This window comes from Ahaetulla prasina, chromosome 12, assembly GCF_028640845.1.
Source record: "Ahaetulla prasina isolate Xishuangbanna chromosome 12, ASM2864084v1, whole genome shotgun sequence".
NCBI lineage: Eukaryota > Metazoa > Chordata > Lepidosauria > Squamata > Colubridae > Ahaetulla > Ahaetulla prasina.
The window spans coordinates 26,015,624-26,042,951 of record NC_080550.1 but is presented as its reverse complement, the minus strand read 5'-3'; the positions used below and the strand labels follow the sequence as shown (position 1 = coordinate 26,042,951).

Genomic DNA, 27,328 nt, shown 5'->3' with positions numbered 1-27,328 from the left:
GCCCAGTTCCTTGGGGGAGGCTACTGCAAAGAGAATTCCATGCATTTGATCATCAGGCCCAGGCCTTGGCATGCGGGGCTGCCCTTTGATGCAAAGACCTGCCACCCCCTATCCACCTGGTCCTTTGCTGCCTCTCAATACAAGACCCAACCAGTGGGCGTTTCAATGTGAAACAACATTTCAACCTCCTTTCCTCAACAGAAATTAATTGTATACCAGGTACTTGAATAAGACAAGCATTTCGACCTCTCTTCTCCAACGAATGACGCTGTATTGGTGCTTCCAACAGCCTTTCAACAGCCCTCTTTGCTTGGCCCTCAACCCAGCCATACCAGCTCTCTAGGAGACCCTCTGCCTTTCCCTCCAATCCAGGGACTGCCTCCCCCCCCCCCGGGTCCCCAACCGGACAACGCACCAGGAAGGACTGCTTAGCCTCATCAGTGCTCTCGATGCCTTTAGAGTCGAACTTCCCCTGCTGCAGGCTGCTCTGCATGAGGCTCACGGCACTGGTCACTCCCCTCTGGAAATCCTGGAAAGGGGTGGCTGGGAAGCCCACCCGCAGCTTGTGGCCCAGGATCTCCCTGTGGAAAGAAGGCAACCTCAAGAAAGAATGCTGGAGATTCAGGGAGCCAACTTCTTTTGCAGGAAGGAGGCAGACCAAGTTGCAACCCCTCCCCCCCACTTCTGACTCTGGCTAGGAAAAGCAAAACTGGCTTCACTGCTAAGAGTGCTGTGCAGGATTTGCAGAGCAAAGCAAGCTCCTTGCTGCCCACCCTTGTGTGACATAAAATTCTGCCCTTTGGTGCAGGAAGAGTCCATCCCAAGCCATCAGGAGCAGGAAACAGTGGAATCCGTGCATCTGTAGTTTATTTCAAACTCAGAACATTCCAATAAATAAATTTAATCTGAAACAGTGTGCACAGTTCACTTGTCAGACTTCTTTATACCCCCAAGGTCCCTCCAATTCTTAATTTCACGGTTCAAAGTCATGGAATCCTAGGGTTTTTGGAGATCATCTCCTCTAACCTCCTGAAGGTCCTAGTCCAGCCCCCAAATTTGCAAATTTGTTCTGATTATGTGCAACAGTATGAAGCCCATGCAGTCCAAAGAGCAGTTTATGTCTGTTTTACAGAAGCCTAGATGAGACTGAGCAGAACCTCCTCAGGTTCCCACAAGAGCTCCACACGTTGTCCACCTCCTTCCCCACCACCTACCTGAACTCTGACTCAAGCTCAGTGATGGAATGGTTGATCATGGCACAGAGACAGTCGATGCTGGAGCTGGAAAGAGCCCTCCCGATGCATTTCTTCACGATGTAGAAAACATCATCCACCATGCTTGAGGTTAGCTGACCCTTCTCACAGGTGTCCATGGCCACAGCCTAGCAGAAAAGCCAACAGGCATTCATCATTTACTCTGGGCTTGTCAACCCATCAAACACTGGCTCAACTCAGGCATTCAGGGAGACCGAGCACTTGGCTTCCAAACTTGGCTGCTTCTGAAGACAAAGACACTGAGAGATCTCTCTCCTCAGCAGAAAATGTCAAACTGGTCTTATCATCATCACCATTTAATCCGCTCAGCTATGGCTTGATTCAAACTGTGTTAAATTTTGCTGATTAAACCACCATTAGTAAGCCAAACCACCACTATGGGAAACTGAGAAACTCCTAAGCAGAGACTCTAGTTATCGCAGCTGAGAGAATCTGGCTTCCATCTCCGACAAGCTGGAAAAACTTCTGGCTAAAGCTTGGCGCAGTCAAGGTTGACATGGCTACCCTACACTGGCCCAGTCGAAGGCCGTTTCTTTCCCACTGGGCTTCCCATGCAGGAAATGGATCCTCCATGGGACTCAGCCACGCAACTGAGCTTGTTGAGATAGCCTGCTCCATCCAAGAACGGAAGGAGAACAGATGCAAACTTCCAGACAGTTCTTCCTACTGTCAGCCCTGGACTGCCAGATGGGCCGGGGCTGCCATTCAGGCGGAGGAGCGGATGCACGTGCACAGCCGGCAACGGCCAGGCTGCCATGGAGTTGCCATCTGAGATACCCGCATTGCTTCGCTCCGTCATACATGGGCTGCCGCCTAGCTAGGGGCACCCAGACTTTAACTGGCTGACCAATCCTCCATCCATGGAGCTGTTGCCTGGCTAGCGGAACCCTGGCTGTACCCGGCTCAGTGAAAAACAGCTGTTTGTTGGATCAGGAAAACAGCTGATCATTGGAGCGTGGGCAGCAGCAGGAAGCCAGGCAGGATGAGCCGGGATGGGCAGATAGGGGCATGGCCGGGCTGTGGAAGCTGTCTAAGCGGGCGGTGGGGCACAATATAAGGGGCAGGTGAGCTAACCACAGTAGCACAAACTTAGATTCCTTTTGGATGGTTACTTCGTGCCGGGTCCACGTTTCCAGATAAACAATCTAACATCAACTTGTGTTGCTGGCTTTTCTTACGCGGGACACCGGAACGTGACACCTACCTTATTCACAGTCTCTCTCATAAAGTACTCTTCCATGGTGATATAGTAACCAATCAACTCTTGCATGGCACAGCTCAGAAAGCAATTGTGGAGCAGTTTGTCCAGGCACTTCTGATGCTCTATGGAGCAGAACCACAATGATTAAGAAACAGCAGAATGGTTTATTTATTTATTTATTTATTTATTTATTCATATTTTTATACCGCCCTATCTCCCTAGGGACTCAGGGCGGTGTACAGCCATCTAAAAACAACATAAATATACACAGTAAAACATTAATCTAAAAAACTTATTAAATAGGCCGAATATTTAAAATAGACATAAATAATAAAACCCCAAGTTAAAACCAAATCTAAAATTTGAACAATTAAAATTGAACAATAAAAGAAGTGGGACTTGCACAAAGGTGAAAAAGATGTAATCAAAATCCTGAATTAAATTCTGTGCAGCTACTACTAGAGAGGTCAATAGATATCGAAGAGAGACAGCTGCAAAGCTTCCAGATGGAAAATCTCTGGTGAAGCACCTTAATACCATTTTTTGGCTGTTGGTGAGGCATCTTTTTCGGTGTATAAAACACACTCCCCACCCCCCCAAAAAAAGTGGGTGGAAATGTCCGTGCATCTCAGAGCGAATGTTGCCAAAGCCCCGCCCACCCGCTGGCCTCTGCCTCCCAGCAATTTGCTTCCTTGCAGCAAAGAACCTGGTCATCTTCAGCACAGCCCGATTTAGCAAGAGCAGCTAACTGTGGTTGGATCAGTTTCCTGGTGTTGGATTTCAATAACTGCATGCAAGACTTGACATGGTTGCCAGTGTGCGAGCAAGCGTGTTCGCAAGCGAGTGTGTCCACACATTTTTTTTCTTCCTCTTTTATACATGAAGTATTTGTATAACATGAAAAGTCATACTGCGTGATGGGATGGGCTGTTGTCACAGGTGTGAGACATGAACTTCAACTGAACCCTCCTCCAGACCACCCAGGCATGACCGAAAGTATACATATGTAAAAAAAGAGAGAACGAAACAGCTAAAAATATAGTTATTATGCTGATATGCAGTGAAGCATCAAGGGTGGTTAATTTCTTGACCTGTCACTGAAGCAAGTTTTGATAGAATTAGATGGGTCAAGATGGCCAGCTTAGTGACCATGTACTCTACATCCCAGAATACCACTTATCAGCAGTTCCAGGCTGCGGGGATCGCCACCACCCATCTCCACCTCTGTGCGCCCCGTTTTCGGCCTCGGCACATCCCATTTTTTTATTGGGTTTTTTTTATTGTTTTAATGTGATACACAATCAGACAAACACACAACATATAACAGATGAATATTTCCTATTTGTAAACAGCATTTCTTAGTGGTATTCTTTCGCTTTTATACCTTTCTCCCCAAATCACATTTGTTATTTTATTTTCTTTCTTATCCCATTTTCTTTATTTACATTAAATTATCTAATGCTAATAGCTTTACTTTTCTAGATGTTATATATTTATTATTTACATATTGTAACATACAGATTATTATATAATCTGGAATAAATGGTATGAGTGGCTTGAGTCTAGAAATAAAGGGAAAAAAATAAAGGGGAGAAATTAGAAGGTACAGTATGTATTAGAAAAGGCACATCCCATTTTTGGCCTGTTCCAGAGGCGGCAATTGCCTCTGCCTGGAATGGGCCAAAAAAGGCATGCGCGGAGGCCAAAAATGGGACACGTGGAGGCGGCAGCGGTGATGGGCAGCGACGGTAGCAGTGGGTGGTGGCGATCCTCACAGCCTAGAACAACTGATAGGCGGTATTCCGGGAGGCTGATCCAACTGCCAATCAGCTACTCGTGCTAAATCAAGCTGTCCTGAAGCTGACCAAGCTGTAATGGGGTGGGGGGGAGCAGTGGGGGATAGAGAGGCAGGGAGGGGACTCAGAAGTACTGTCTCAGCCGTCTCAAGGTCACACCAAAAGAATACAGAGCTGGCTCAATTCCCCAAACAAATTGTTAACATCTGATTGGACACTGACTAATAACCAGGGGGGCTGGCCGGGAGCAAGAGAAAGTTAACTGTATCTTTTAAGCATGAAAACCTCAGATCTAGCTTTGCTTCTTCTGTAACCACCTTTTCTTTAGTAAAGTATAATTTTGGCTAATCATGGGCCAGGGGTCTTTCTTTCCTAAACTGACCAAATTGGGACGGTTTCTGGCACTCCTGATAGCTAAAATAATGGGAGTCTACTTACAGATTGGGTGGAACTGCAGCTAATATCAATAATGAATACACTTTTATGCAATGTCTGATACAATAGCAGCTTACAAGATATTCAGTCCTGTGGGGGCAGTCCTCAATTTATGACCATAAATGGGACAGGAATGAGTTGAGTCACAATCAGTCACATTTGAGTCACAATTGAGTCACATCGCAGATGGGGACTGCATCCAAGAAATTAAAAGACGCTTGCTCCTGGGGAGGAAAGCTATGGCAAATCTAGACAGCGTACTAAAAAGCAGAGATATCACCCTGCCAACCAAAGTGCGTATAGTCAAAGCTATGGTTTTCCCAGTTGCAATGTATGGCTGTGAAGGTTGGACCATAAGAAAGGCTGAGCACCAAAGAATTGAGGCCTTTGAACTCTGGTGCTGGAGAAGACTCCTGCGAGTCCCTTGGACTGCAAGGCAAACAAACAAGTCAGTTCTAGAGGAGATCAACCCTGACTACTCTTTAGAAGACCAGATCCTGAAGATGAAACTGAAATACTTTGGCCACCTAATGAGAAAGAAGGACTCACCGGAGAAGAGCCTAATACTGGAAAGATTGAGGGCAAAAGAAGAAGGGGATGACCGAGAACAAGTGGCTGGATGGAGTCACTGAAGCAGTCGGCATGAGTTTAAATGGACTCCAGAGGATGGTAGAGGACAGGAAGGCCTGGAGAAATGTTGTCCATGGGGTTGCGATGGGTCGGACACGACTTCGCAACTAACAACAACATAGATGTGCTATGTTCCTTCTTGCTTCAAACGCTCTACTATCATCCCAGTGTCAAAGAAGCCCACCATCAAGGAACTGAATGACTACAGACCAGTTGCTCTAACATCTGGAGTAATGAAAACCTTTGAAAGGCTGGTGCTGTCCCACTTGCAAACCATCATGGATCCGCTGTTAGACCCCTCACAATTTGCATACTGAGCAAATAGATCAATAGATGATGCTGTTAATATGGCTCTGCAATACCATCACTCCAGACACTCTTCTAACTAAGCTAAACCAGCTACAGGTACCGGAACAGACTTGTAAGTGGATTACAAGCTTCCTAACAAACAGGAAGCAGCAGGTGAAGCTAAGCAGAATCACATCAGATACCTGTACAATTAGCACAGGGCCCCCCCAAAGCTGTGTGCTCTCCCCACTTTTCTCTCTGTATACCAATGATTGCATCTCCAACAATCCATCTGTTAAACTACTGAAGTTCGCAGATGACATAACAGTGATCGATCTCATTCGAGACAATGATGAATCCGCATACAGACGGGAGTTGAACAACTAGTCTCCTGGTGCGACCAGAACAATCTAGAACTGAACACATTCAAAACCGTAGAAATGGTGGTAGACTTTAGGAGAAACCCTTCCATAATTCTACCTCTCACAATACTAAACAACACAGTATCAACAGTAGAGACCTTCAAATTTCTAGGTTCTACCATATCGCAAGATCTAAAATGGACAGCTAACATCAAAAACATCATCAAAAAAGCACAACAAAGAACGTTCTTTCTGCGCCAATTCAGAAAGCTCAAACTGCCCAAGGAGCTGCTGATTCAGTTCTACAGAGGAATTATTGAGTCTGTCATCTGCATCTCTGTAACTGACTGGTTTGGTTCTGAAACCCAACAAGACAGACAACACAGACTTCAGAGAATAATGAAAACTGCAGAAAAAACAATTGCTATCAACCTGCCTTCCATTGAGGACCTGTATACTGCATGAGTCAAAAAGAGGGCTGTGAAAATATTTACAGACCCCACACATCCTGGACATAAACTGTTTCAACTCCTACCCTCAAAACGACGCTATAGAGCACTGCACACTAGAATAACTAGACACAAGAACAGTTTCTTCCCAAATGCCATCACTCTGCTAAACAAATAATTCCCACAACACTGTCAAACTATTTACTAAATCTGCACTATTAATCTTCTCATCGTTCCCATCACCCATCTCCTTCAACTTATGACTGTAACTTTATTGCTTGTATCTTTACGATTTATATTGATATTGTTTTGATTGCTTATTTGTACCCTATGGCTATCATTAATGTTGTACCTTAGAATTCTTGATGAATGTATCTTTTCTTTTATGTACACTGAGAGCCTATGCACCAAGACAAATTCCTTGTGTGTCCAATCACACTTGGCCAATAAAAAATTCTATTCTATTCTATTCTATTCTATTCTATTCTATTCTATTCTATTCTATTCTATTCTATTCTATTCTATTCTATTCTACATACAATCCACATTATGTGAAAACCCAACTTTCATAAAAATCAGGTGAAATGTTATACTATTAAATTTTATGGACAGCTGTTTTTGTAACAACTGGGGAGTAGAGATGATGTAGTGGAAGCATGGTTTTGAGGAAAGGGGGGAGAGACGCTGTCCAGGTCAAAGAACCAAACGAAGGAAGCCCTGATGGAGCTGGCAATGAAAAGAGGGGGCAGGAATATTGTCCTTTCAGATTTGCAAGATTCTGTCAATGTAGCCTTACAATAAAGGAGATTTATTTTATTATCATATTTAGGAACCACACATCTCCCTCACAGAGCAGCTCTACCACGTCTGGTTATGTTTCCTGTCTGGTTTACTCGGGATGGCTGAAGAGCTGCAAGACCCATGAGGCTGGGTCTTTCTTTGACTGTTCCAGGATTGCCATTCCTGCCCCTCTTCTCTGATGTATTCCTAGGCAGCAGCAGCTCCTCACTCCGAGGTCATCCATGAATTCCATTATATCCAGTCCTTGACTAGTTAACAAGCTACTCAGATATTTGTACTACAAGAAAGTCAAGTGCAAACCTGCCCTCAAAAGCTACAAACTGCCGCACACAATTGAATTTTGGGTGCTTAACAAATGGCTCGCATTTACGATCCGTTGCAAGCCACATGAGATTGTCCCAGTCACATGATATTTTACAACAGTTTTTGCCATTTTCTGGCAGAAAACAGTACAAAACACCCAGTGAATGTGCTGGATTTGCTTAACCACCACATGGTTCGTAATATGGTTCATGGTTCATCATAAAAATGGTCGCAAAGGTGAATCCGGTCATGCGGTGCGACTTACAACTGCAGTAACTTGTGATCAAAATTCTGGGCTCCATTGTGGTTTAGTCCACTAGTGAAGGCCTACCCGGATGCCTGCTTTCTCTCTGAGACACGAAGAAGCAACCTGTTGTGTCTTGCCCGCCCTCAGAGAAGCCGGGGCCTTCTTACCTGCTCCCGAACACTGAGGAATGTATGCCTCCCGGCCCAAGTCCTGGCTCCATGCCCACACAAACTGCAGAAGAAGGAGCATCTCCCTGCCCCAGCCCTGACTCCATGCCCAGGCAAACGGAGCAGCTAGACCCCTCCCCCTCCTCCACAGCAGGTGAGCCTGAGGAGGGTTTACTCCCAACAACAGCTGATTGGAGTAATCCTCGCATCAGAAGATTGGAGAGGCGGAGGCAACAGAAGGAAGGGAGCGGCAGGCCTTAATGAGTGCTGAGTCATGGAGCCACACCCCATGGCCTATATAAAGGATCTGCTTTCTGGCAGTCTCTGAGTCAGGCAAAAGTCGAACTTATCTTGCTGAAGTCACTTACTGGTCTCCTGCCTGCTCTGAGGACTTTGCTAGGACTTTGGGCAGAGCTGCAGAGGCAAGCCTGATTCGGATTTCCCTGACCCAGCCGTCAGCGGAGGAGTGGGACACGACACAACCCCTGTACCAAGGTGGCAGCGTTTATTTCCTTATAGGTTTCCTCACGTCATGCCTGGGGTGTGTGTGTGTGTGTCCCACTTTCACTGCTAAAGAGCAGTGATCACGGATTCCAAGCTGTAGGAAGGAAGCCAACTGACCCCTTTGCACCTGGCTCTCCAGCAAACACTTGCGTCTTACCTTGCTTCACCTCCTCGGAGGCCATAGAATCTCCCACCTCAAAGTCAGAGGTGATGCGTCTCCTGATGAATCTCAGGTAGAGTTCGCTGCGGGCATTCATCATGGTGACCTCGGTTAAAATAGGGTCAAGCTCCCTGTGAGAAGCAAAGCAAGGGTCAGCCAGAGAAAACCATGAACCATGTCTGCTAAACCAGAATCTCCAACAATGAGCCATCTGGGCAGGACGTCTGGCTGCCTTCAGTTCCCTTCCTGGCACTTCTGCCTAGCTCTGCTGAAAGTGCTCTTTCAGGTCTCACAAAAGACATAAGAGGCAAAGAAACGGCTAGCTGATGCTGCACCCAGCCAGACGCTCCTGTGCAGATTTTCCCAACAACTGAACCCAACAGTAATAAACAGGAGTATCAAAGAACAGAAAGCAGAACTCCACTTGCTGGGACTAATGGCTAAACGAATCAGAAAAGAGTTGGGAGAACATTTACATAAGACAATGGTTGCATGGTTATTACACAAAGAGAAATGAAATACCCACAATGGGGAAATGGCTGCTGAAGATGACAGAACTAGCAGAGATGGCAAACCTGACTTGTTTGATTAGAGAAAGATCAATAGCTGCATTTATTAGTGACTGAAAACTCCTCATGGACTTTTTGCTGAAAAAAGATGAACGTGTAGGGATTTGATGATTAGAAAGGGTAGACGAAAGAAAGAAAGAAATTAGAAAGAAGGAACTTATACTGTAACCATAGAGAGAGAGAGAAAAATATAATTAAGAAAACTGGAAGCTCTTCTTTATAACTCTTTTTTCTCTTTCTTTTCCTTTCTGTTTTTCATTTTACCCCTTTCCACTTTAATGCTTTACCTCCTTTCCTTTTTTCTTTCAAAATCTGTATTATTTTTATTCTCTTAAAATTTCTGTAATAAAAATTATATTGTTAAACAAAGTATCAGAGAACACCATGGATTCTGGCCCATGTTGGACAATGCTACTCTAAGGGGAATTTTAACTTCTCCCCAAGTCAGACTGGAAAACAGTCACCCGCCTCCACAAATTTGACCTCTCTTGGGCAGCTGAGAGCGTGAGCAGGGAAGCTCCAAGCTTCCAGGCAAGTTACACTCCTCGGGGGTGACATCCAAAGACCCCAGCGGAAGCCGCATCAACCATTTTCGGTTCACCTTCCCAGGGAGGACAAGCGCCTGCGTGGAAGGACTGGCCCTCTGGGAGGCTATCGGCAAGCAGCAAGTCTGATCGAGTTGGTAGAAACCCCAATGCAGACTTTGCTGCCCAGCAAATCCCAGCCTCCCCCAGTAAAAAGTCTGCCTTGCTTTCACCTGAAAAAAAGAGAAAAGAGGTGTGTCCCACCTTGGTTCGATCTTTTCTCCCGCCACGCTCCTCATCACGCTGCTCTGAACGTGCTGGAACTGCAAGCATGGGAAGACAAGAGCGGTCAGGCCCCCCCACTCTTTACTGGGCAAGCCCAAGCAGGCAGTGGCTGTAGGGGATACGTCCCAGCCACAGCAAAGCTGAAGGTGGTCAGAGAAAAAGACCTGGCTGCTGCCCGACCCATTTCCAGGACCCTCTGAGCACTCGCTGACAGGGCTGGGAGTGGCAGGTCCAGCTCTGGGAAAGGCAGAGCTCTGCAGGCTGTCAAATGCTCACATGCAGCTTCCAAAGATGAGGCAAACCCGGAAAATCTGAGCCCGGGTTCTCAGCCTTGACAGCCACTTCCTTTCCCTGCTTAGCCCAGGTGTGATTCTTGCTGCAGGAGCTGCTAGGAAGCAGAAGGGCTTTGCGACAAGGCTGCCTGAGGGGAGCCACGCTGCCCCTGTCTCCCTGCTGGAAGGATGGCTTGAGACATGGGGCAAGTTTCCACACTCGAAAGACTCTCGGGGCCAATCTCTTAAGTGCAGGAGCCGCTGCATTGAGCCTGATTCAGACCCCAGAGGACCCTGAGCAGCTGGGCCTTGGCAGCCAAGAGTCCCACCCTCCCTGGACAAGCCCCTCTGCTTCCCAGGACCAAGGATCCCGATTGGGCCCAGAACCAACATCGAATGGCCCCTCTTCATTCTTTAGAAGTATCAGGAGTTCTTTATGGGTTACAGTCAGAATAGCTCCTGTAATGCTGGGTGGGAGGACAAGGGAGCAAAGGCTGAGGCCCAATTCCCTCTGCTGCCCATCACTGGAACACGCAGGGCGATTTAAGCTTGTCCGGCTCCAGTGCAGCTCAACTGGAACATTCTGAAGAACAGTCCAGGCAGGGGGCTTTGTTCTCAACAAAAAGCAAGATTTATTTTCCATTTCACGCGCACTCCTGAGAGCAAGAGCCAGCCAGTCACAGGAGATCCGCCTGGAAGACCCAGCCTTCCTCCTTCCCTCACCTGCCTACGATAGTCTCTCTGCTGGATGAACTTCTCCACCACCTTCTCCACCTGCTGGTCACATTCCGCCTGCAGATGCTTGATCAAAGCATAAAGCCTGCCAGGTCCATAGTACGTCTCCACGATGGGCTGGTGGGTCTCCACAATACGTGCAATCCCTACAAAGAAACCCCAGACTCACAAGATCTCAGGGACAGGGAGCAGAAAATTTGCTGCCAAATTGCTACTTTTTATTGATTGATTGATTGATTGATTGATTGATTGATTTGATTTCCATACCGCCTTTCTCCCAAAGGACTCAGGGCGGTTTCCAGCCAGATAAAACACAGTTATACATATAATATAAAATTTAAAAATATATTAAAAAACTAATTCAAATTGGCCGAATTTAAAACTTAAAAACAAAAATAAAACTATGATAAACCCCGATTAAAATTACTAATTATATCAAGCCAGCCCTGCGCGGTAGAATAAATACGTCTTCAACTCGCGACAAAAGGTCTGGAGGTCAGGAAGTTGTCGTAATCCTGGGGGAAGCTCATTCCAGAGGGCAGGTGCCCCCACAGAGAAGGCCCTCCCCCTGGGGGTCGCCAGTCGACATTGTTTGACTGACGGCACCCTGAGGAGGCCCTCCCTATGGGAGCGCACAGGTCGATGGGAGGCTATAGGCGGCAGTAGGCGGTCCCGAAGGTAACCCGGTCCTGTGCCATGGAGCGCTTTAAAGGTGGTAACCAACACCTTGAATTGCACCCGGAAGACTACAGGAAGCCAGTGCAGCTTGCGCAGGAGAGGTGTTATATGGGAGCCTCAAGTCGCTCCCTCTATCACCCGCGCAGCCGCATTCTGGACCAGTTGGAGCCTCCGGGTGCTCTTCAAGGGGAGCCCCAGGTAGAGAGCATTGCAGTAGTCCAGGTGGGAAGTGACGAGGGCATGAGTGACCGTGCATAGGGAATCCCGGTCTAGAAAGGGGTGCAACTGGCATATCAGGCGTACTTGATAGAAAGCTCCCCTGGAGACGATCGTCATGTTCTTCAAAAGATAACCGTCCATCCAGGAGGACGCCTAAGTTGCGCACCCTCTCCATTGGGGCCAATGACTCGCCCCCAACAGTCAGCGATGGCTTCAACTGACTGTACCAGGATGCCGGCATACACAGCCACTCAGTCTTGGAGGGGTTGAGTTGAAGCCTGTTCTTCCCCATCCAAACCCGCACGGCCTCCAGACACCGGGATATCACTTCAACGACTTCGTTGGGGTGATTAGGGGTGGAAATGTATAGCTGAGTATCATCATCATACAGATGGTATTGCATCCCAAAACCACGAATGATCTCGCCCAGCGGCTTCATATAGATGTTGAACAGGAGAGGCGAGAGAACCGACCCCTGTGGCACCTCACACATGAGGTGCCTCACGGTCGATCTCTGCCCTCCTGCCAGCACCGTCTGCGACCGGTCAGAGAGATAGGAGGAGAACCACCAAAAAACGATGCCCCCCACTCCTAAACTCCCCAACTGTCGCAGCAAGATACCATGATCGATGGTATCGAAAGCCGCTGAGAGATCTAATAGGACCAGGGCAGAGGAATGACCCCTGTCCTGAGCCCTCCAGAGTTCATCTACCAACGCGACCAAAGCTGTCTCCGTGCTGTACCCAGGCCTGAAACCGGACTGGAACGGGTCTAGATAGACAGTTTCAGCCAGGTACTGGGGAAGCTGCCGTTCCACCACACTCTCAACAACCTTTGCCACAAAACGAAGGTTGGAGACAGGACGGTAGTTTTTAACACAAAGAAGAACATACTAGAAATCAATGAAGAAAAAAGTAGGTTTTGACCTTGTCTGTTCACTCTTAAATGTGGGGAAGAGCCACTCACATCCAACCCTGCCTAGGATACAGAAATCAGCCAGAACCACAGCAGAAGACGCCTAGAGAGCATCTGGAGGTCTAGCGTTCCGAGGCTGATCGGACACTAGTGAGGTCTTTTACCAAGACCTATCTAGTGGCAATGAGGGAGGCGAAACGTTCCTACGTTTCCACCCTCATTGCATCGGCAGATAACCGCCCGGCCGCCCTGTTTCGGGTGGTCCGGTCCCTCCTTCATCAGGGGGGACGGATGACCCCTTACAGGGACGTGCCGAGGAGTTTAACGGTTATCTATACGATAAAATTGTTCAGCTTCGGGATAGTCTGGACCAAAATTGCGATGATCCAAGCGGGATGACGGAGCCTCGTCTTATTGAGGTTATTTGGGACGAGTTTGATTCTGTGGCTCTCGAGGACGTGGACAGGTTGCTGGGGAGGTTACACGCAACCACATGTTTACTGGACCCGTGTCCCTCCTGGTTAGTACTGGCTACTCAGGAGGTGACATGAGGCTGGCTCCAGGGGATCATAAATGCTTCTTTGGTGGAGGGGGTTTTCCCCGCCGCCTTGAAAGAGGCGGTGGTGAGATCCCTCCTCAAGAAGCCTTCCCTTGATCCAGCTATTTTGGGGGATTACCGTCCAGTCTCCAACCTTCGCTTTGTGGCGAAGGTTGTAGAGTGTGGTTGCGTGGCAACTACCCCAGTACCTGGATGAAGCCGTCTATCTAGATCCGTTCCAGTCCGGCTTCCGGCCCGGTCATAGTACAGAGACAGCTTTGGTCGCGTTGGTGGATGACCTCTGGAGGGCCAGGGATAGGGGTTGTTCCTCTGCCCTGGTCCTATTAGATCTCTCAGCGGCTTTCGATACCATCGACCATGGTATCTTGCTGCACCGGTTGGAGGGGTTGGGAGTGGGAGGCACCGTTTATTGGTGGTTCTCCTCCTATCTCTCCGACCGGTCGCAGACGGTGTTGACAGGGGGGCAGAGATCGACTGCGAGGCGCCTCACTTGTGGGGTGCCGCAGGGGTCGATTCTCTCGCCTCTCCTGTTCAACATCTATATGAAGCCGTTGGGTGAGGTCATCAGTGGTTTCGGGGTGAGTTACCATCTGTACGCTGATGATACGCAGCTGTACTTTTCCACCCCGGACCACCCCAATGAAGCTGTCAAGTGCTGTCCCGTGTCTGGAGGCCGTCCGGGTCTGGATGGGGAGAAACAGACTCAAGCCCAATCCCTCCAAGACGGAGTGGCTGTGGATGCCGGCACCCCGGTACAGCCAGCTGCAGCCGCAGCTGGCTGTCGGGGGCGAGTTATTGGCCCCAACGGAAAGGGTGCGCAACTTGGGCGTCCTCCTGGATGGGCGGCTGTCGTTTGGCGATCACTTGGCGGCCGTCTCCAGGAGAGGTTTTTACCAAGCACGCTTCGTTCGGCACGTGCGCCCTTCCTTGACGGGATGCCTTATGCACGGTCACTCACGCTCTTGTCACTTCCCGTTTGGATTATTGCAATGCTCTCTACATGGGGCTGCCCTTGAAGTGCACCCGGAGGCTGCAGCTAGTCCAGAATGCAGCTGCGCGGGTAATAGTGGGAGCAACTTGTTGCTCCCATATAACACCGATCCTGCGTGGCTTGCACTGGCTTCCTGTGGTCTTTCGGGTGCGCTTTAAGGTTTTAGTTACCACCTTCAAAGCGCTCCATGGCTTAGGGCCCGGGTACTTACGGGACCGCCTGCTGTTACCTCATGCCTCCCACCGACCCGTACGCTCACACAGAGAGGGTCTTCTCAGGGTGCCGTCCGCCAAACAATGTTGGCTGGCGGCCCCCAGGGGACGGGCCTTCTCTGTGGGAGCTCCTACGCTCTGGAACGAACTTCCCCCTGGATTGCGTCAATTGCCTGATCTTCGGACCTTTCGCCGTGAGCTGAAAACGCATTTATTTATTCAAGCGGGACTGGCTTAATATTTTTAATATTTTTTTAAAAATTTTTATTTTTTTTTTAAATTCTTTTAACTGGGTTTTATCATTTTAGGGTTTCTAATTTTAAATTTTAAATCTTTTATTTGGCCTTTTTCTAATATGCTCGGTTTTAAATTGTTGTTTTAATTGTATATTTCTTATGTTTTTATCTTTTGGCTGTACACCGCCCTGAGTCCTTCGGGAGAAGGGCGGTATAAAAATTTAATAAATAAATAAATAAATAAATAAATAAATAAATAAATAAATAAATAAATAAATAAATAAATAAATAAATAAATAAAAGGTTCCTTCCAATTCCACTACCTCCTTCCTTCCTTCCTTCCTTCCTTTCCTCCCTCCTTCCTGAGTCTATCAAGGCTTCTTTGTATTTTGTTACAACTCAAAGACTTCCTGGAGGCCTCAGTCTAGCTTACTGCTTCCTTTGTCCTCCTTAATGACATTCCATAGAGCAGCAGCCCAAAGGAGCTCGGGGCCCCAGGCCCATGCAGGTGGAAGGCTCAATATAGCCGTGGAGGTTCCTCTGGGGTTCAACCAAGCAGTAACACCTTATTCATTTCTAAGTTTTCAGGATGAAAGCAGAGCAGAACTTTACCTTCGAAAAGGAGCGTCAGCGTGTCTGCAAACAGGACTGCATATCGCCGGTCTGTTGGGTCAGTCTGTAACGCTAATTGTAAATTCTCTTCTGCTTTGTTAGCAACCTGGAAAGAAGAGGCTCCCTTAGCCTGCTCTGTTGTCTCACAGCACCCATTGGTGCAAGAGGCTCACCACTGCCATCTCCTACTTTTTAATGCATACCAATTCTCCAAGGTTTTCCCGAAACAAACTGCAGATACTTCAAGGAACAAATAATAGGCAGTTATGAAAGACTTCAATTTTCTGCTGGGACACACAAAACATACTAAGTGCATCTTCTATATATTCTTGGCAAGATTCCTCATTAAGAAGATAGATGATTGAAAAGGAAATTCACACTCATCGCAAATAGTAGAGAATAGCTGGCCAATGAAGCACTAATGGTGAAAATCCAGTGAAGAGATTGCTCCGTACTGGAATTCTCATAGAAAACCAAGGAGAAAAGGATAATTAATATTGGATTCCAGGAAATGGGCATTAGCATGTATTCTTGAAGCAAGAATTATGAATTTGTTTCTAACTTTTATCACACACACAAAAATATGCAAGCTTCAGCGAAATTCAAAATTATAGGAGAAATGGGGAGAAATTTATAGATGGCTAAAACTGGAAAAGATTGCTAACACCACCAGTTTAGGGGTGCATCCCCAGGTATTGCAGCTTATTAACTGATCTCTGCAGTACTGCCGATACAAGCTGAACACAACTTGGCAGCATGAAGCTTGACACTTTCCTACGATAACAAACACACCTCAAACATTAGAAGAAAAACTGATCGCAGCTCAATGAAAGAAACAGAAGCTATCTAGGAAACTGTAAAAGCCCCTGGAGTAACATTGAAGCCAAATGAAATCAGTGAATAACAGAATTTCGCTTGGTTCCTCAAAGGACACCAGCTTCTGTTTGTCTTTAGCCAATTGAGCGCAGATCAGAAGAAGCTGGGCCACCAGATCTCTTCCATTGGTCCATCCACCAGACTGACAGAGTGCAGAGGTCAGAAATCCTCTCAGCAGCACAAGTATTGCTGTTCACCCCCAGACCTGCAAGGTGCTCACCTGCTTGCAAAGGTATCTGGAGAAGTTACTCAGCCCCTCATCATGCAGGCCCAGCAGGGGGAAGATCTTGAAGAAGCGTTCCACTTGGAGCAGGTCTTCCTGCTTCATGGCAACATCAAATTTTTCAGTAACAATTGTCTTCAGCTGCTGTTCTGCTTCTTGCAGGAGCTTCAAGTTGGCATCAGTTATGGTGCCTGTCAGGGAAGAGAATGAGCTGCAATATTATTTTGTTTTATAGATGCTGAGATTAATTTAACTAAATAATTCAGGCTCTTAAGAGGAGCCTGAACTGGAGACAGAAGAAAAACTTGGGAGTAAACTCCACTTCAGTCCTAACTAGAGGATAAACTCTAATTCAAATGCTGAATAAAGTAAAAAACATCTGGTTTTCCTGGCAGGGAAGGGCTAGAAGCCTTTAAAACTAGTAACAACAGCTACATTCAAGGTTGCTGCGGGCCAGAGGCAACTTAACATGAGGCAGTTTCAAAGTAAATTTTGAGGATGTGTTTTTGATAGGAGTTTACTGACTTCTTACAGTCAGTTTAACAGTCAAGAAAAATCACAATGATCGTTATGCTAATATAGCGTGATGTAGTATTTTATAGTATTTGGCATTATCCGTTATAGTACAGTATCACATGCATTTAACACAGTGATGATATACACGCCACAATGCCAATTTATACCATTTGATATTTTTCAATAAAGACAAACAGGTGACACTGGAGAAAGTCTGGGTACAGAAGGACTGAAAGCAGGAAGGCCCTCCGAAGGGCCAATGCTATGGGGTGGGGGAGCCCATTCAGGAAGAGACAAATGGCCTTCTTACCCTCCTGGCCCTGCCTGCTCAGCTCAATGACCGACTTGTCCAAAGAGAGGTAGCGGTGGACGTGAGCTGCCGCCTGCTCGTAGTCTTCACTCTTCAGGGCCGCCTGGACACCATCGGTGCAGAACTTCAGGTCCAAAATATCATCTGATCTCTGGATGGCCTGGTAGAGGCGGTTCTGCCAAAGCAAAGTAAGCAGACCAATTTCATTAGTAAACAACAACTATACATTTTTTACTGCAATACTGTTTACAGTCTTACACCAAGACCAATCTGGCTTTTTGCCAAAAAGACAACTGAGAGACAATATGAGAACTGTTTTGAATCTTACTGACAATTTAACAAAGAGAAACAAGGAGCTCTAATATTTTTGGATGCAAAGAAAGCTTTTGGTAACTTAAATTGGTACTTTCAATTTATAGTTTTGAAAGGCATAAAGAAAAATTTATAAATTGAGAACTTTCACTATTGATTATATTTCTGCGAGATCCAAAAACTGCTATAGAACACTTGATGAAGAAGCTGAGAAAGACTGAGAAAACAGAAAAAGCTTGTTAAGAATATGGCTTCTCAAGCTAATGAAATATTGACAAGAAAATCAAGTTTTAAGGTGGAGAAAAAGGTTAAATATGTTGGGACTACATTGACAAATACAAACTCCAAACTGTTTCAAAATAATTTTGTCCCTGTGTGGAGTGACATTAAAAAGACTTATTAAGAGGCAATACTTTGCAGCTACCGCTATTATGTAGCATCTCCGTAATTAAGCGGAGGCTGTCGCGTTATTTTTTTTTTTTTAATAAAAAAGTTTTATTTTTACATTCATATCCAACAACTCATCCAATGTAGAGTCATATACAATTAGTCGGGCTTGCCCAGTCACCACCCCCTCCTTTTAACTCTCTTCCCTCTTCTACCTTCTTCTACTTTCCAGACTTTCCTCCCCTTCTCTTATCTACATCCTCTCCTCCCTCCACCCTATACCTTCCTTCTCCCTCTTCTACCCCTCTTCCTTCCTATTCTCCTCTTTCCTACCTCCTACTCTCTCCTCTTTTCTCCCTCCCCACCATTCTAAAATGGTAGCTGGGCAGACCAGACCCTACATTAATTATATTTATACATCTTCAATAATCCCTGTACATTCACCATCACTCCATCTCTAGCCTCAACCCCCCAATTCCCCTCCCCCATACCCCCCTGCCCCAACTTCCCAGAACAAAATGCAGGGTATCAAAACTAACAATCATAATCCTAATAATTCCTAAATTATAATCTCTAGTCTCTCCACACTTAATCACACTCTCAATTCCCCTCTCCTTCAGAAATATATCTAATACAAAATATTTCCTAAATTTACTCATATGCTATTCGATATTTTTTTTATCTGATACTTATTCTGAATATAATCAATCCACATTTTCCATTCTAAAATATATTTTTCTTGTGTATAGTCTTTCAAGTAAGCGGAGATTTTTGCCATTTCTGCCAGATTTGATACTTTGAGCGTCCATTCTTCAATTGTAGGTAATTCTTCTTTCTTCCAATACTGAGCAATCAAAAGCCTTGCGGCTGTTATTAAGTTCAAAATCAATTTAGTCTGTCGCGTTATTAAGGTCATTCTACCGCTCGGGAAACTGTCGGACTTTCGTCCCCGGCTTTCCCGCTCATTTCTGCTTCCCCGCTCCTCTACCAGGTTCAGGAGGATTGTGCTGCAAAGAGCGAGCGAGGCGGGCGGGCCGGCCCAGCGCCTCCCTTCCGCCTCGCCGTTTCTGTTCCGGGGAGGCGGCACCCACCTTGGCCAGGTCCAGCTGGCGGACCTTGCTGCTGACGTTCTCGGCCAGGCGGCAGGTGAAGGCGATGGTGCCCCCCAGCTGCTGCGCGTCCCCCTCGATCAGCTGCAGGTTGGGGCTGCGAAGGCGGAGAAAAAGGGGCGGCTGAAGGTCTCCGACCCGGGAAACCCCCCGCCCGGCCCGGCCCGGCCCCCGCCACTCACCCCATCCGGTGCAGCGCCGCCACCTTCCCCTCCAGGGCGCCGCGCTGCTCCAGCAGCTGCTCCAACTCCGCCCGCGTCTCGCCCTGCAACGAAGCAAGAATAGAATAGAATAGAATTTTATTGGCCAAGTGTGATTGGACACACAAGGAATTTGTCTTGGTGCATATGCTCTCAGTGTACATAAAAGAAAAGATACGTTCATCAAGGTACAACATTTACAACACAATTGATGATCAATATATCAATATAAATCATAAGGATTGCCAGCAACAAGTTATAGTCATACAGTCATAAGTGGAAAGAGATTGGTGATGGGAACTATGAAACGATTAATAGTAGTGCAGATTCAGTAAATAGTCTGACAGTGTTGAGGGAATTATTTGTTTAGCAGAGTGATGGCCTTCGGGGAAAAAACTGTTCTTGTGTCTAGTTGTTCTGGTGTGCAGTGCTGTATAGCCTCGTTTTGCAGGTAGGAGTTGAAACAGTTTATGTCCAGGATGCGAGGGATCTGCAAATATTTTCACGGCCCTCTTCTTGATTCGTGCAGTATACAGGTCCTCAATGGAAGGCAAGTTGGTAGCAATTATTTTTTCTGCAGTTCTAATTATCCTCTGAAGTCTGTGTTTTTCTTGTTGGGTTGCAGAACCGAACCAGACAGTTATAGAGGTGCAAATGACAGACTCAATAATTCCTCTGTAGAATTGGATCAGCAGCTCCTTGGGCAGTTTGAGCTTACTGAGTTGGCGCAGAAAGAACATTCTTTGTTGTCCTTTTTTAATGATGTTTTTGATGTTAGCTGTCCATTTGAGATCTTGCGATATGATAGAACCCAGAAATTTGAAGGTTTCTACTGTTGATACTGTGTTGTCAAGTATTGTGAGAGGTGGAAGTATGGAAGGGTTTTTCCTAAAATCTACCCCCATTTCTACGGTTTTGAGTGTGTTCAGTTCCAGATTGTTTTGGTTGCACCACAAGAAGCGCCTCAGAGGCCGCCTCCCGCCCGCCCGCCCGCCCGCCCGCCGGCCCCGTCCTCCCGCCGGCCCCGTCCTCCCGCCACCCACCTCCTCGCGGCACAGTCGCCCGTAGGCCGCCTCCAGCTCCGGCAGCTCGGTCAGGCCGCGCAGCTGCTCCAGCGACAGCGCCGAGGCGCACATCTCGCCGGCGGTGAGGGCAGCGGCGGAGATCCGGCCGGGCCTGGGCGCCGAGGCGGGGCGGGGCCTGACGCGCGGTCCGAGGGGGCCTCGCAAGCCGCGGCGCTGCATCAGGCGCGCCGAGGGCAGCCCGCGCGCCGCGTGCCTCCAAGGACCCCGGGGAGGAGCGCGGGCCGTGCGGCGGGCGAGGGGCGACGGGATCCGCCGCCATCCGCGCCGTTCTGCGGTAGGTGCCGCTGAATCTTGTCCGGGGAGGCTGCCTGGGGCGCCCGCGGCCCTCTCTCCGGCGGGCCCGTCCCTGGGAGGGCGGCTGCGGCGCGGGTGCGAGGCCGCTCGGCGGGCCCCAGCGCCCTCCTCCTCGTCGTCGCCTTTGGCCCTGGCGCGGGATGAGCTCCTCCATTGAGTCTGTCGCTGTTTCTTTCTCGGACCTGGCCCGTTAACCCTCCGCCGCGTTTCCTGCTCTTCATCCCGCCTGCGGCTTAAAGGAGTTCCGAAAAGGGCGTTGGGCCTTTTTGCCTCAGGCACGGTCTCTTCCCTTTACTAATTGAGCTGCAACCCCTCGAGAAGAAATACTTTGCTTGGCTATTTGGGCCTTGCAAATGTTCTACGAAGCCCCCAATGCTTATTCGTTGTTTCACTCTTTTTCTAGCTGGTGGGCTGAAGGGAAGCGACGTCAACCGGCACCATGTTCCTGTACAACTTAACTCTTCAACGGGCCACTGGCATCAGCTATGCCATCCACGGGAATTTTTCAGGTAAACTTCACTCTGATCGCAAGGCCGCATGCAAGGGCCAGCGCTTGTTCGTTTGTGTATAGTTCCCAGAGGAGTGAAAGCAGGTATGACCTGATGATATGAACTCTGACAACCTCCCCTAAGAAGGATGCCATTAGCTCTGAACTAGAGTTAAAACCTGGGTTGAATTCATGGCTTTTCAAATGCTGTGAGAGTGGGTAAAAAACTCCAAAGTGTGAGGACCACAGCAGTGGCTTGTGTTCTAAATTTTGGTGGAGAAAGGCCTCTTAGTAGACCATTTCAAGTTATTCTTACCGAATGGGCAGATTTTGCCATGCTGGGCAATGCCTAATGTATTTTGAGTTGTTGCCTCCAGAGCCTATTGGTAACCAAGAGGTTAACACCTCTTCTAAAGTTGCTGCCTCCGTTACCAATAGGCTTCAGTGGTAGGATTGACCCAGCAGTAGTTTCACTACTCCATTCTGGACCAGTTGTAGCTTCCAGGCCTTCTCCAAAGGCAACTCCAAGTAATTTTTTTTGTTGTTTTTTTGTTTTACATTTATACCCCGCCCTTCTCCGAAGACTCAGGGCGGCTTACGGTGTATAATGAGTACAGTAACTTAGCTAGGGGTTGATCAAGGCATGCATTGTCTCTGCTGAAACACCCTACTGAATGTAGACTAGCAACTGGTGTACCAAAGATAACTGAGCAAAGATGTGGGGAGCCACAGCCTGCATGTAATGGAAGGTGGGGAAGAGGTGCTGCCTAGGAAGCAAATCGGATTGGAGACAGGAACCCTCCGTGGTTTAAGAGTCAGAGAAATAAATTAAGAGGACCAACCCTAATGTATGAAACGGTTAAAAGTAGTGACTGAAAGTTCGTATTTTCAGACTTGCGGGATTCTGTTAGTATTTTATTGCCTTAAAGTAGATTTAGCTCATCTAGTCATGTCTCGTATCTGATTCACCAGGGAGGATTGACATCCTACTTGCTGTTTAAGCAGTATAGGTTTTCCTTATTGTATGCAGATTTATTATACAACTGATAATTTTCATCCAATTGTACTCATGTTGTAAAAAAAACACCCCTTTTATGTAGTTGGGTATAGATTATGTGAGGTTAGATGAAGTTTTGGAGGAAATTGACTAGCATAAAGTAAGGGGAGCCTGCAGTAACCAATTGCTTCATGAAGAGCACAGTTTCATTCTGGTTGACCGTTGGAATTGATGCTCTTCAAATATCTGTCTTTGTTCTATTACTTGGTCTGGGAAAGATTTAATCTGGTGTTTTGCCTTGAACTGGAGGAGGCCTTCATGCATGCCTTTGTTTTAATGTTAAGTAACGTGGGAGACAGCAGGAGAGCCCTATGGTACCATACATTGGGGCAACCCAATCTTGTCCATTTTCATGAGTGTAGTAAGAATCCCACGTAAAAAGATCCAGCCTCACTCACCACGTTAGGTTTTGTCCAACTGGCATCCAGCCTAGACTGTTTTGCCTGCTAAGGAACTTGCAGAATCCTCATTCTGTACATATCTTTGTCCACCTTTCCTAAAAGGGTTTGGGTAACTGAATGAGCTACTATGTGGGAGTTTAGACACAAGAAATCAAGAGAAGGATGGTTGAGGCTCTTAACTGCCATTGGATTGAAGTTAATGAGGCTAAGCCTTTGATCCTCCTGAGTTGCTTATCGTAGCTTGCATTTTCCAGGTACTAAACAGCAAGAAATTGTTGTTTCCCGAGGGAAAATCTTGGAATTGCTTCGTCCTGATCCAAACACTGGAAAGGTTCATACCTTGTTGACAGTAGAAGTTTTTGGCATCATTCGCTCGCTCATGGCCTTCAGATTAACTGGTGGGACCAAGGACTACATTGTGGTGGGCAGTGATTCAGGCCGCATCGTCATCCTGGAATACCAGCCTTCTAAAAACGTGTTTGAGAAAATTCATCAGGAAACCTTTGGCAAGAGCGGCTGCCGCAGAATTGTTCCTGGACAGTACTTGGCTGTGGATCCTAAAGGGCGGGCTGTCATGATCAGTAAGTTTTATGCGAATGGCAATTGGGAAAAATGGTTAAAGAAATGTATTACAAATGCGGTTGGTGATGCATGCCATTTGTGTCTGATGTCCATATCTGTGTTATTGCACTTTTGGTATGTTTGGCAATGATTTGACTCTGAGTTGTATATTTTATGAATTTATGGTTTATGCTTTAGCATGTTGTCTGGCCTCAGTTGGTTGTGGTTTATTTTGTAAGGCTAGTATTGCATGAAAATGGCCAGTAAGTGTATTGATCAGAGGTTTTAATGTTTTTGCTTGTGGGACTTGTTTGGATTTTTGAAAAAGTATCAAAGGTGCCATCATAAAATTTGGGGGGGGGATAGTGCATGGTGGTTGCAGCTAGTCAGAAATCATGGATTTCGCAGAAAGACATATTTCCGGAAATATCTGAAAACAAAATCAAGACGTAGCTGACTTATAGAATACAAAGTCACCATTTTGACTCAAATGCCAGTGCTCACAAGGGCATTTTCTATGGAATCAGTTGAAAAACCGCAGTTTGGCCTGAAATGATGATTAGGAATTCATGTCTCTTCTCTGAAATAAGCTATGGAGACACTTGGATCCATTTCTGATCAGGTACTTGTTATAATTACTTATTGGCTTTTAAATACATCTGTCAGGGTTCCAAGGGACACCCCCAGCATCTTGGTGACAAAAACTAGATTCAGCGTATGAAGGAACGCTGGCTTGAAAGAAAGAGAGAGAGATGTATCCAGTGGATGACCTCAGGACACAGAGCTCTTCACCTTTCTATAAATGATTTAGATGAGCTAGAAGGGATGTTCAGCAGATGTGTAATTCCCAAAGTTAGGTGGGGATTGATGGCATCTCTGAAGACAAGTTCAAAGGCCATTTTTTTTTTAGTTTTTCAACAGAATGAAGTCCAGTTGTGAGAAATGTAGAATTCTCCACTTATATGGGAGAAGTCAGATGAGCAAGCAGTAATGGTACCTGGCTTGGCAGTAATATTTATGAGAAAAATCTTGGTTGCTGGTAGACCATAGGTTAAAAATAAACTTGCAATGTATAGCAGCTAACAAAACAGCCTGTCAGTGTTCCAGAAAAGAACCCCTCGCCAAGTAAAATTCGGAAGCAGGCATCTTTCAAAGTTCTTTTACTAGGATAGGTAAACTGGCACATCTGGGAAAATCCGAATCTGAGAGATCCGGGTTTTCCCTCAGTAAATCAAAACCCCCAAAACCATCCCCTGACTCCTCTGCCAATCACATGCTCCAATCACCAACCGTCCCATCTCGAGACATCACTCCGGCCACTCCTCCAGATGCAAGCTCGGCCTGACCTTGACCGACAGGAAGAATGTTGTTATGTCTAATGGCAACCCCTCTACTAAATCCCCCCCTAGGCCAGACGCTTCTGTGCTGCCACAGCCAATATAATCTTAGTCTTATTAATAGAATAATGTTGAGATTATACAAGCTGATAGTTCTGTTATACAAGGCCATACCTGTGGCACTGTCCAGTTTTGATTGGCACAATATAAGAAGAATGGTGAGGAACTGGAAAGAGGGCCAAGAGGAGGAGAGGGAGGGGCGGCTAGATTTTATGAAGCAGGATTAAAAAAAATTGGGTACATTTAGGTTAAAGAACAGGAAGGCTGAGGGGAGAGTTATTTGATCGATATAACTGATATGGACGGCTGCATAGCAACTGGGCAGCAAATGGAGTTTAAGGAGAAATCATAACATGAAACCATTGTTACATCATTTAAAAGTAACATCTGAGAATACAAACAAGATCGTAGCAACTTACTCAGTCTTCACTAACTTCATGATCCTGGTGTCAACCCTGGGCAAACAATCAGGTTTCAAAGCTTCCCAGAAGATCAGCAGGCTTGGGGCCAATCCGAGCTCAGTAGTGTGGCAGAAAAGGCATGAAAGCACCTTTTATTTAGAAGTCTGCAGTGAGTCGGCATCACTCAGGTAGGAAAGATGGAGAAACTAAGAAACCCTCATAATTTCCTGAGCCCCTGCATTCTGGCCCAGTTGCAGCTTCTGAATGCTCTTCAGGGGCAGCCCCATATAGAGTGGATTGCAGTAGTTCTGTGGGGAGTGAGCAGAGTGTGAGGGACCATAAGCAGGCCCTTCTGTCCTAGGAAAGGACACACTTGGTCCACTACATGAAGCAGGACTGAGTCCAGGAAGATCTCCAAAATCCTACACCAGTTCAGTCTGTCATAGTGCATAAAAGAGGGAACGTCACTGGTTGGGGGTGGGGGGTCGTGACCTGTCTGGTCTTTGATCTCTTGTCACAGGGAAGAAGGTGTGGATTAATTCTCCACGGTGCTGGAGGATGGGACAAGAACCAGCCAGTGGAAGCTTCACAGAGAGACATTTACTGACTGTCACAGCTGTGAAGCGGTGGAACAGGAGCCTGCCTCCTGGAATCATAGAAGGCTCTGTCAGTGCAGACTAAAGCAAGAAAGGGACAGCCATTTGTCTGGGGAGGAGGGGAAGGTTGAGCTAGAAGGCCTCCATGTTCCCTTCCAGCCCTAGGACTCTATGGAATTCAGTTTCCTCTTTCAGGACTGAGTTTTTTCTGTGTCATACTCAGTCCTGCTGCTGTAGTCTGGAAAAGCTCTGCTATGGTGGTGAAACAACCAGGGCTTCCTATAGGAACAGGGAGCTCAGAAGCTGGGAAATCACTTCGTGCAGGTATGGCAGTTTCAGAGCTAGATGGTTTGTTTTTCAGGGGATTGTTCTAGAAAGGGGTCCCCAACCTTTTGGACTTCAGGGACCACCAAGTTCATAATTTTAAATCCCGCGGACCACTAATACAAATCCAGAGCGCTGCTTGCTGAAGTGCCTGGACTCCCATGACGGGATGGGGTCCTTCAGGCACTTTCTCTCTTTCTCCCCCCTCCCATCTCTCTCCCAATCTTTCTCTCTCATTCTCTCTCCGCCCTCTCTTTCTTTCTCCCCCCACTCTTTCTCTCTCATTTTTCTCCCCCCCCTCTCTCCCACTCATTCTCTCTCATTCATTTCTCTCCCCCTTTCATTCTTTCTCTCTCTCCCCCTCTCTCTTTCTCTCTCCCCACTCTTTCTCATTCTCTCCTTCTCCCCCTCTCTCTCCCACTCATTCTCATTCTCTTTCTCTCCCCCCCATTTCTCTCTCTCTCTCCACCTCTCCTTCTCTCTCTCTCTCCCACTCTTTCTCTCTCATTCTCTCTCTCTTTCTCTCCCACTCACTATTCTCATTCTGATTTTCTCTCTCTCTCTGATTCTATTTCATTCTCTCTTTCTCATTCTCTGATTCTGAGAAAAAACCCAGGCGGCTTCGAGCAAGAGTTGCGAAGAGAGCGGCCCCCTGAGTGACATCCCTGGGGGAGGCGGGCAAGCTGGGCGGTGGAGCGCCCTTTTAGTTTCCCCTCCAGCTGAGAAAGCAGCCCAGAGACTCTGGGAGGAGGAGGAGGTGGGCAGAAGTGGGAGGGGGGACAGAGTGCTCTTGTCGTGTCCCACTCCTCCGCTGACGGCCGGGTCAGGGAAATCCGAATCAGGCTTGCCTCTGCAGCTCTGCCCAAAGTCCTAGCAAAGTCCTCAGAGCAGGCAGGAGACCAGTAAGTGACTTCAGCAAGATAAGTTCGACTTTTGCCTGACTCAGAGACTGCCAGAAAGCAGATCCTTTATATAGGCCATGGGGTGTGGCTCCATGACTCAGCACTCATTAAGGCCTGCCCCTCCCTTCCTTCTGTTGCCTCCGCCTAGCCAATCTTCTGATGCGAGGGTCACTCCAATCAGCAGCTGTTGGAAATAAACTTTCCTCAGGCTCACATGCTGTGGAGGAGAGGGAGGGGTCTAGCTGCTCCGTTTGCCTGGGCATGGAGTCAGGGCTGGGGCCGGGAGGTGCTCCTTCTTCTGCAGTTTGTCTGGGCATGGAGCCAGGACTGGGGCCAGGAGGCATACATTCCTCCGTGTTCAGGAGCAGATAAGAAGGCCCCGGCTGCTCTGAGGGCGGGCAAGACACAACAGCTCTGGAGAAACAAGGTGTGCCGGGAAGGACTGCTGCCTGCTGCACCAGCCTTG

General features: G+C 47.2%; 2 protein-coding genes and 1 non-coding gene across 6 annotated transcripts in view; 2 read left to right on the top strand and 1 right to left on the bottom strand.

Annotated features, from left to right (window-relative positions):
- COG4 (component of oligomeric golgi complex 4) overlaps positions 1 to 20,711 on the bottom strand; it is a 28,008-nt gene extending 7,297 nt beyond the window's left edge. The window contains exons 1-12 of one of the 2 annotated variants that reach the window (XM_058154940.1): positions 20,401 to 20,711; positions 19,340 to 19,422; positions 19,140 to 19,254; positions 17,350 to 17,524; positions 16,521 to 16,714; positions 15,425 to 15,530; positions 10,991 to 11,148; positions 9,975 to 10,033; positions 8,615 to 8,748; positions 2,479 to 2,597; positions 1,215 to 1,381; positions 416 to 581 (exon numbers count right to left, since the gene is read on the bottom strand). In XM_058154940.1, the coding sequence (XP_058010923.1) occupies positions 416 to 581; positions 1,215 to 1,381; positions 2,479 to 2,597; positions 8,615 to 8,748; positions 9,975 to 10,033; positions 10,991 to 11,148; positions 15,425 to 15,530; positions 16,521 to 16,714; positions 17,350 to 17,524; positions 19,140 to 19,254; positions 19,340 to 19,422; positions 20,401 to 20,601 (1,677 nt within the window). In that variant the 5' untranslated portion in view covers positions 20,602 to 20,711. The remainder of the gene's footprint in view (positions 1 to 415; positions 582 to 1,214; positions 1,382 to 2,478; positions 2,598 to 8,614; positions 8,749 to 9,974; positions 10,034 to 10,990; positions 11,149 to 15,424; positions 15,531 to 16,520; positions 16,715 to 17,349; positions 17,525 to 19,139; positions 19,255 to 19,339; positions 19,423 to 20,400) is intronic. The other variant, XM_058154941.1, reaches the window with a different exon arrangement.
- SF3B3 (splicing factor 3b subunit 3) overlaps positions 20,578 to 27,328 on the top strand; it is a 61,308-nt gene continuing 54,557 nt past the window's right edge. For 2 of the 3 annotated variants that reach the window (XM_058154939.1, XM_058154937.1), the window contains exons 1-3: positions 20,578 to 20,716; positions 21,140 to 21,245; positions 22,936 to 23,262. In XM_058154939.1, coding sequence (XP_058010922.1) covers positions 21,176 to 21,245; positions 22,936 to 23,262 — 397 coding nt within the window. In that variant the 5' untranslated portion in view covers positions 20,578 to 20,716; positions 21,140 to 21,175. Of the gene's footprint in view, positions 20,717 to 20,736; positions 21,012 to 21,139; positions 21,246 to 22,935; positions 23,263 to 27,328 lie in introns of those variants that run through there. The other variant, XM_058154938.1, reaches the window with a different exon arrangement.
- Positions 23,786 to 23,868, top strand: LOC131184448 (small nucleolar RNA SNORD111). Its single transcript, XR_009151977.1, has one exon. It is a non-coding gene; the product is annotated as a small nucleolar RNA SNORD111 (small nucleolar RNA).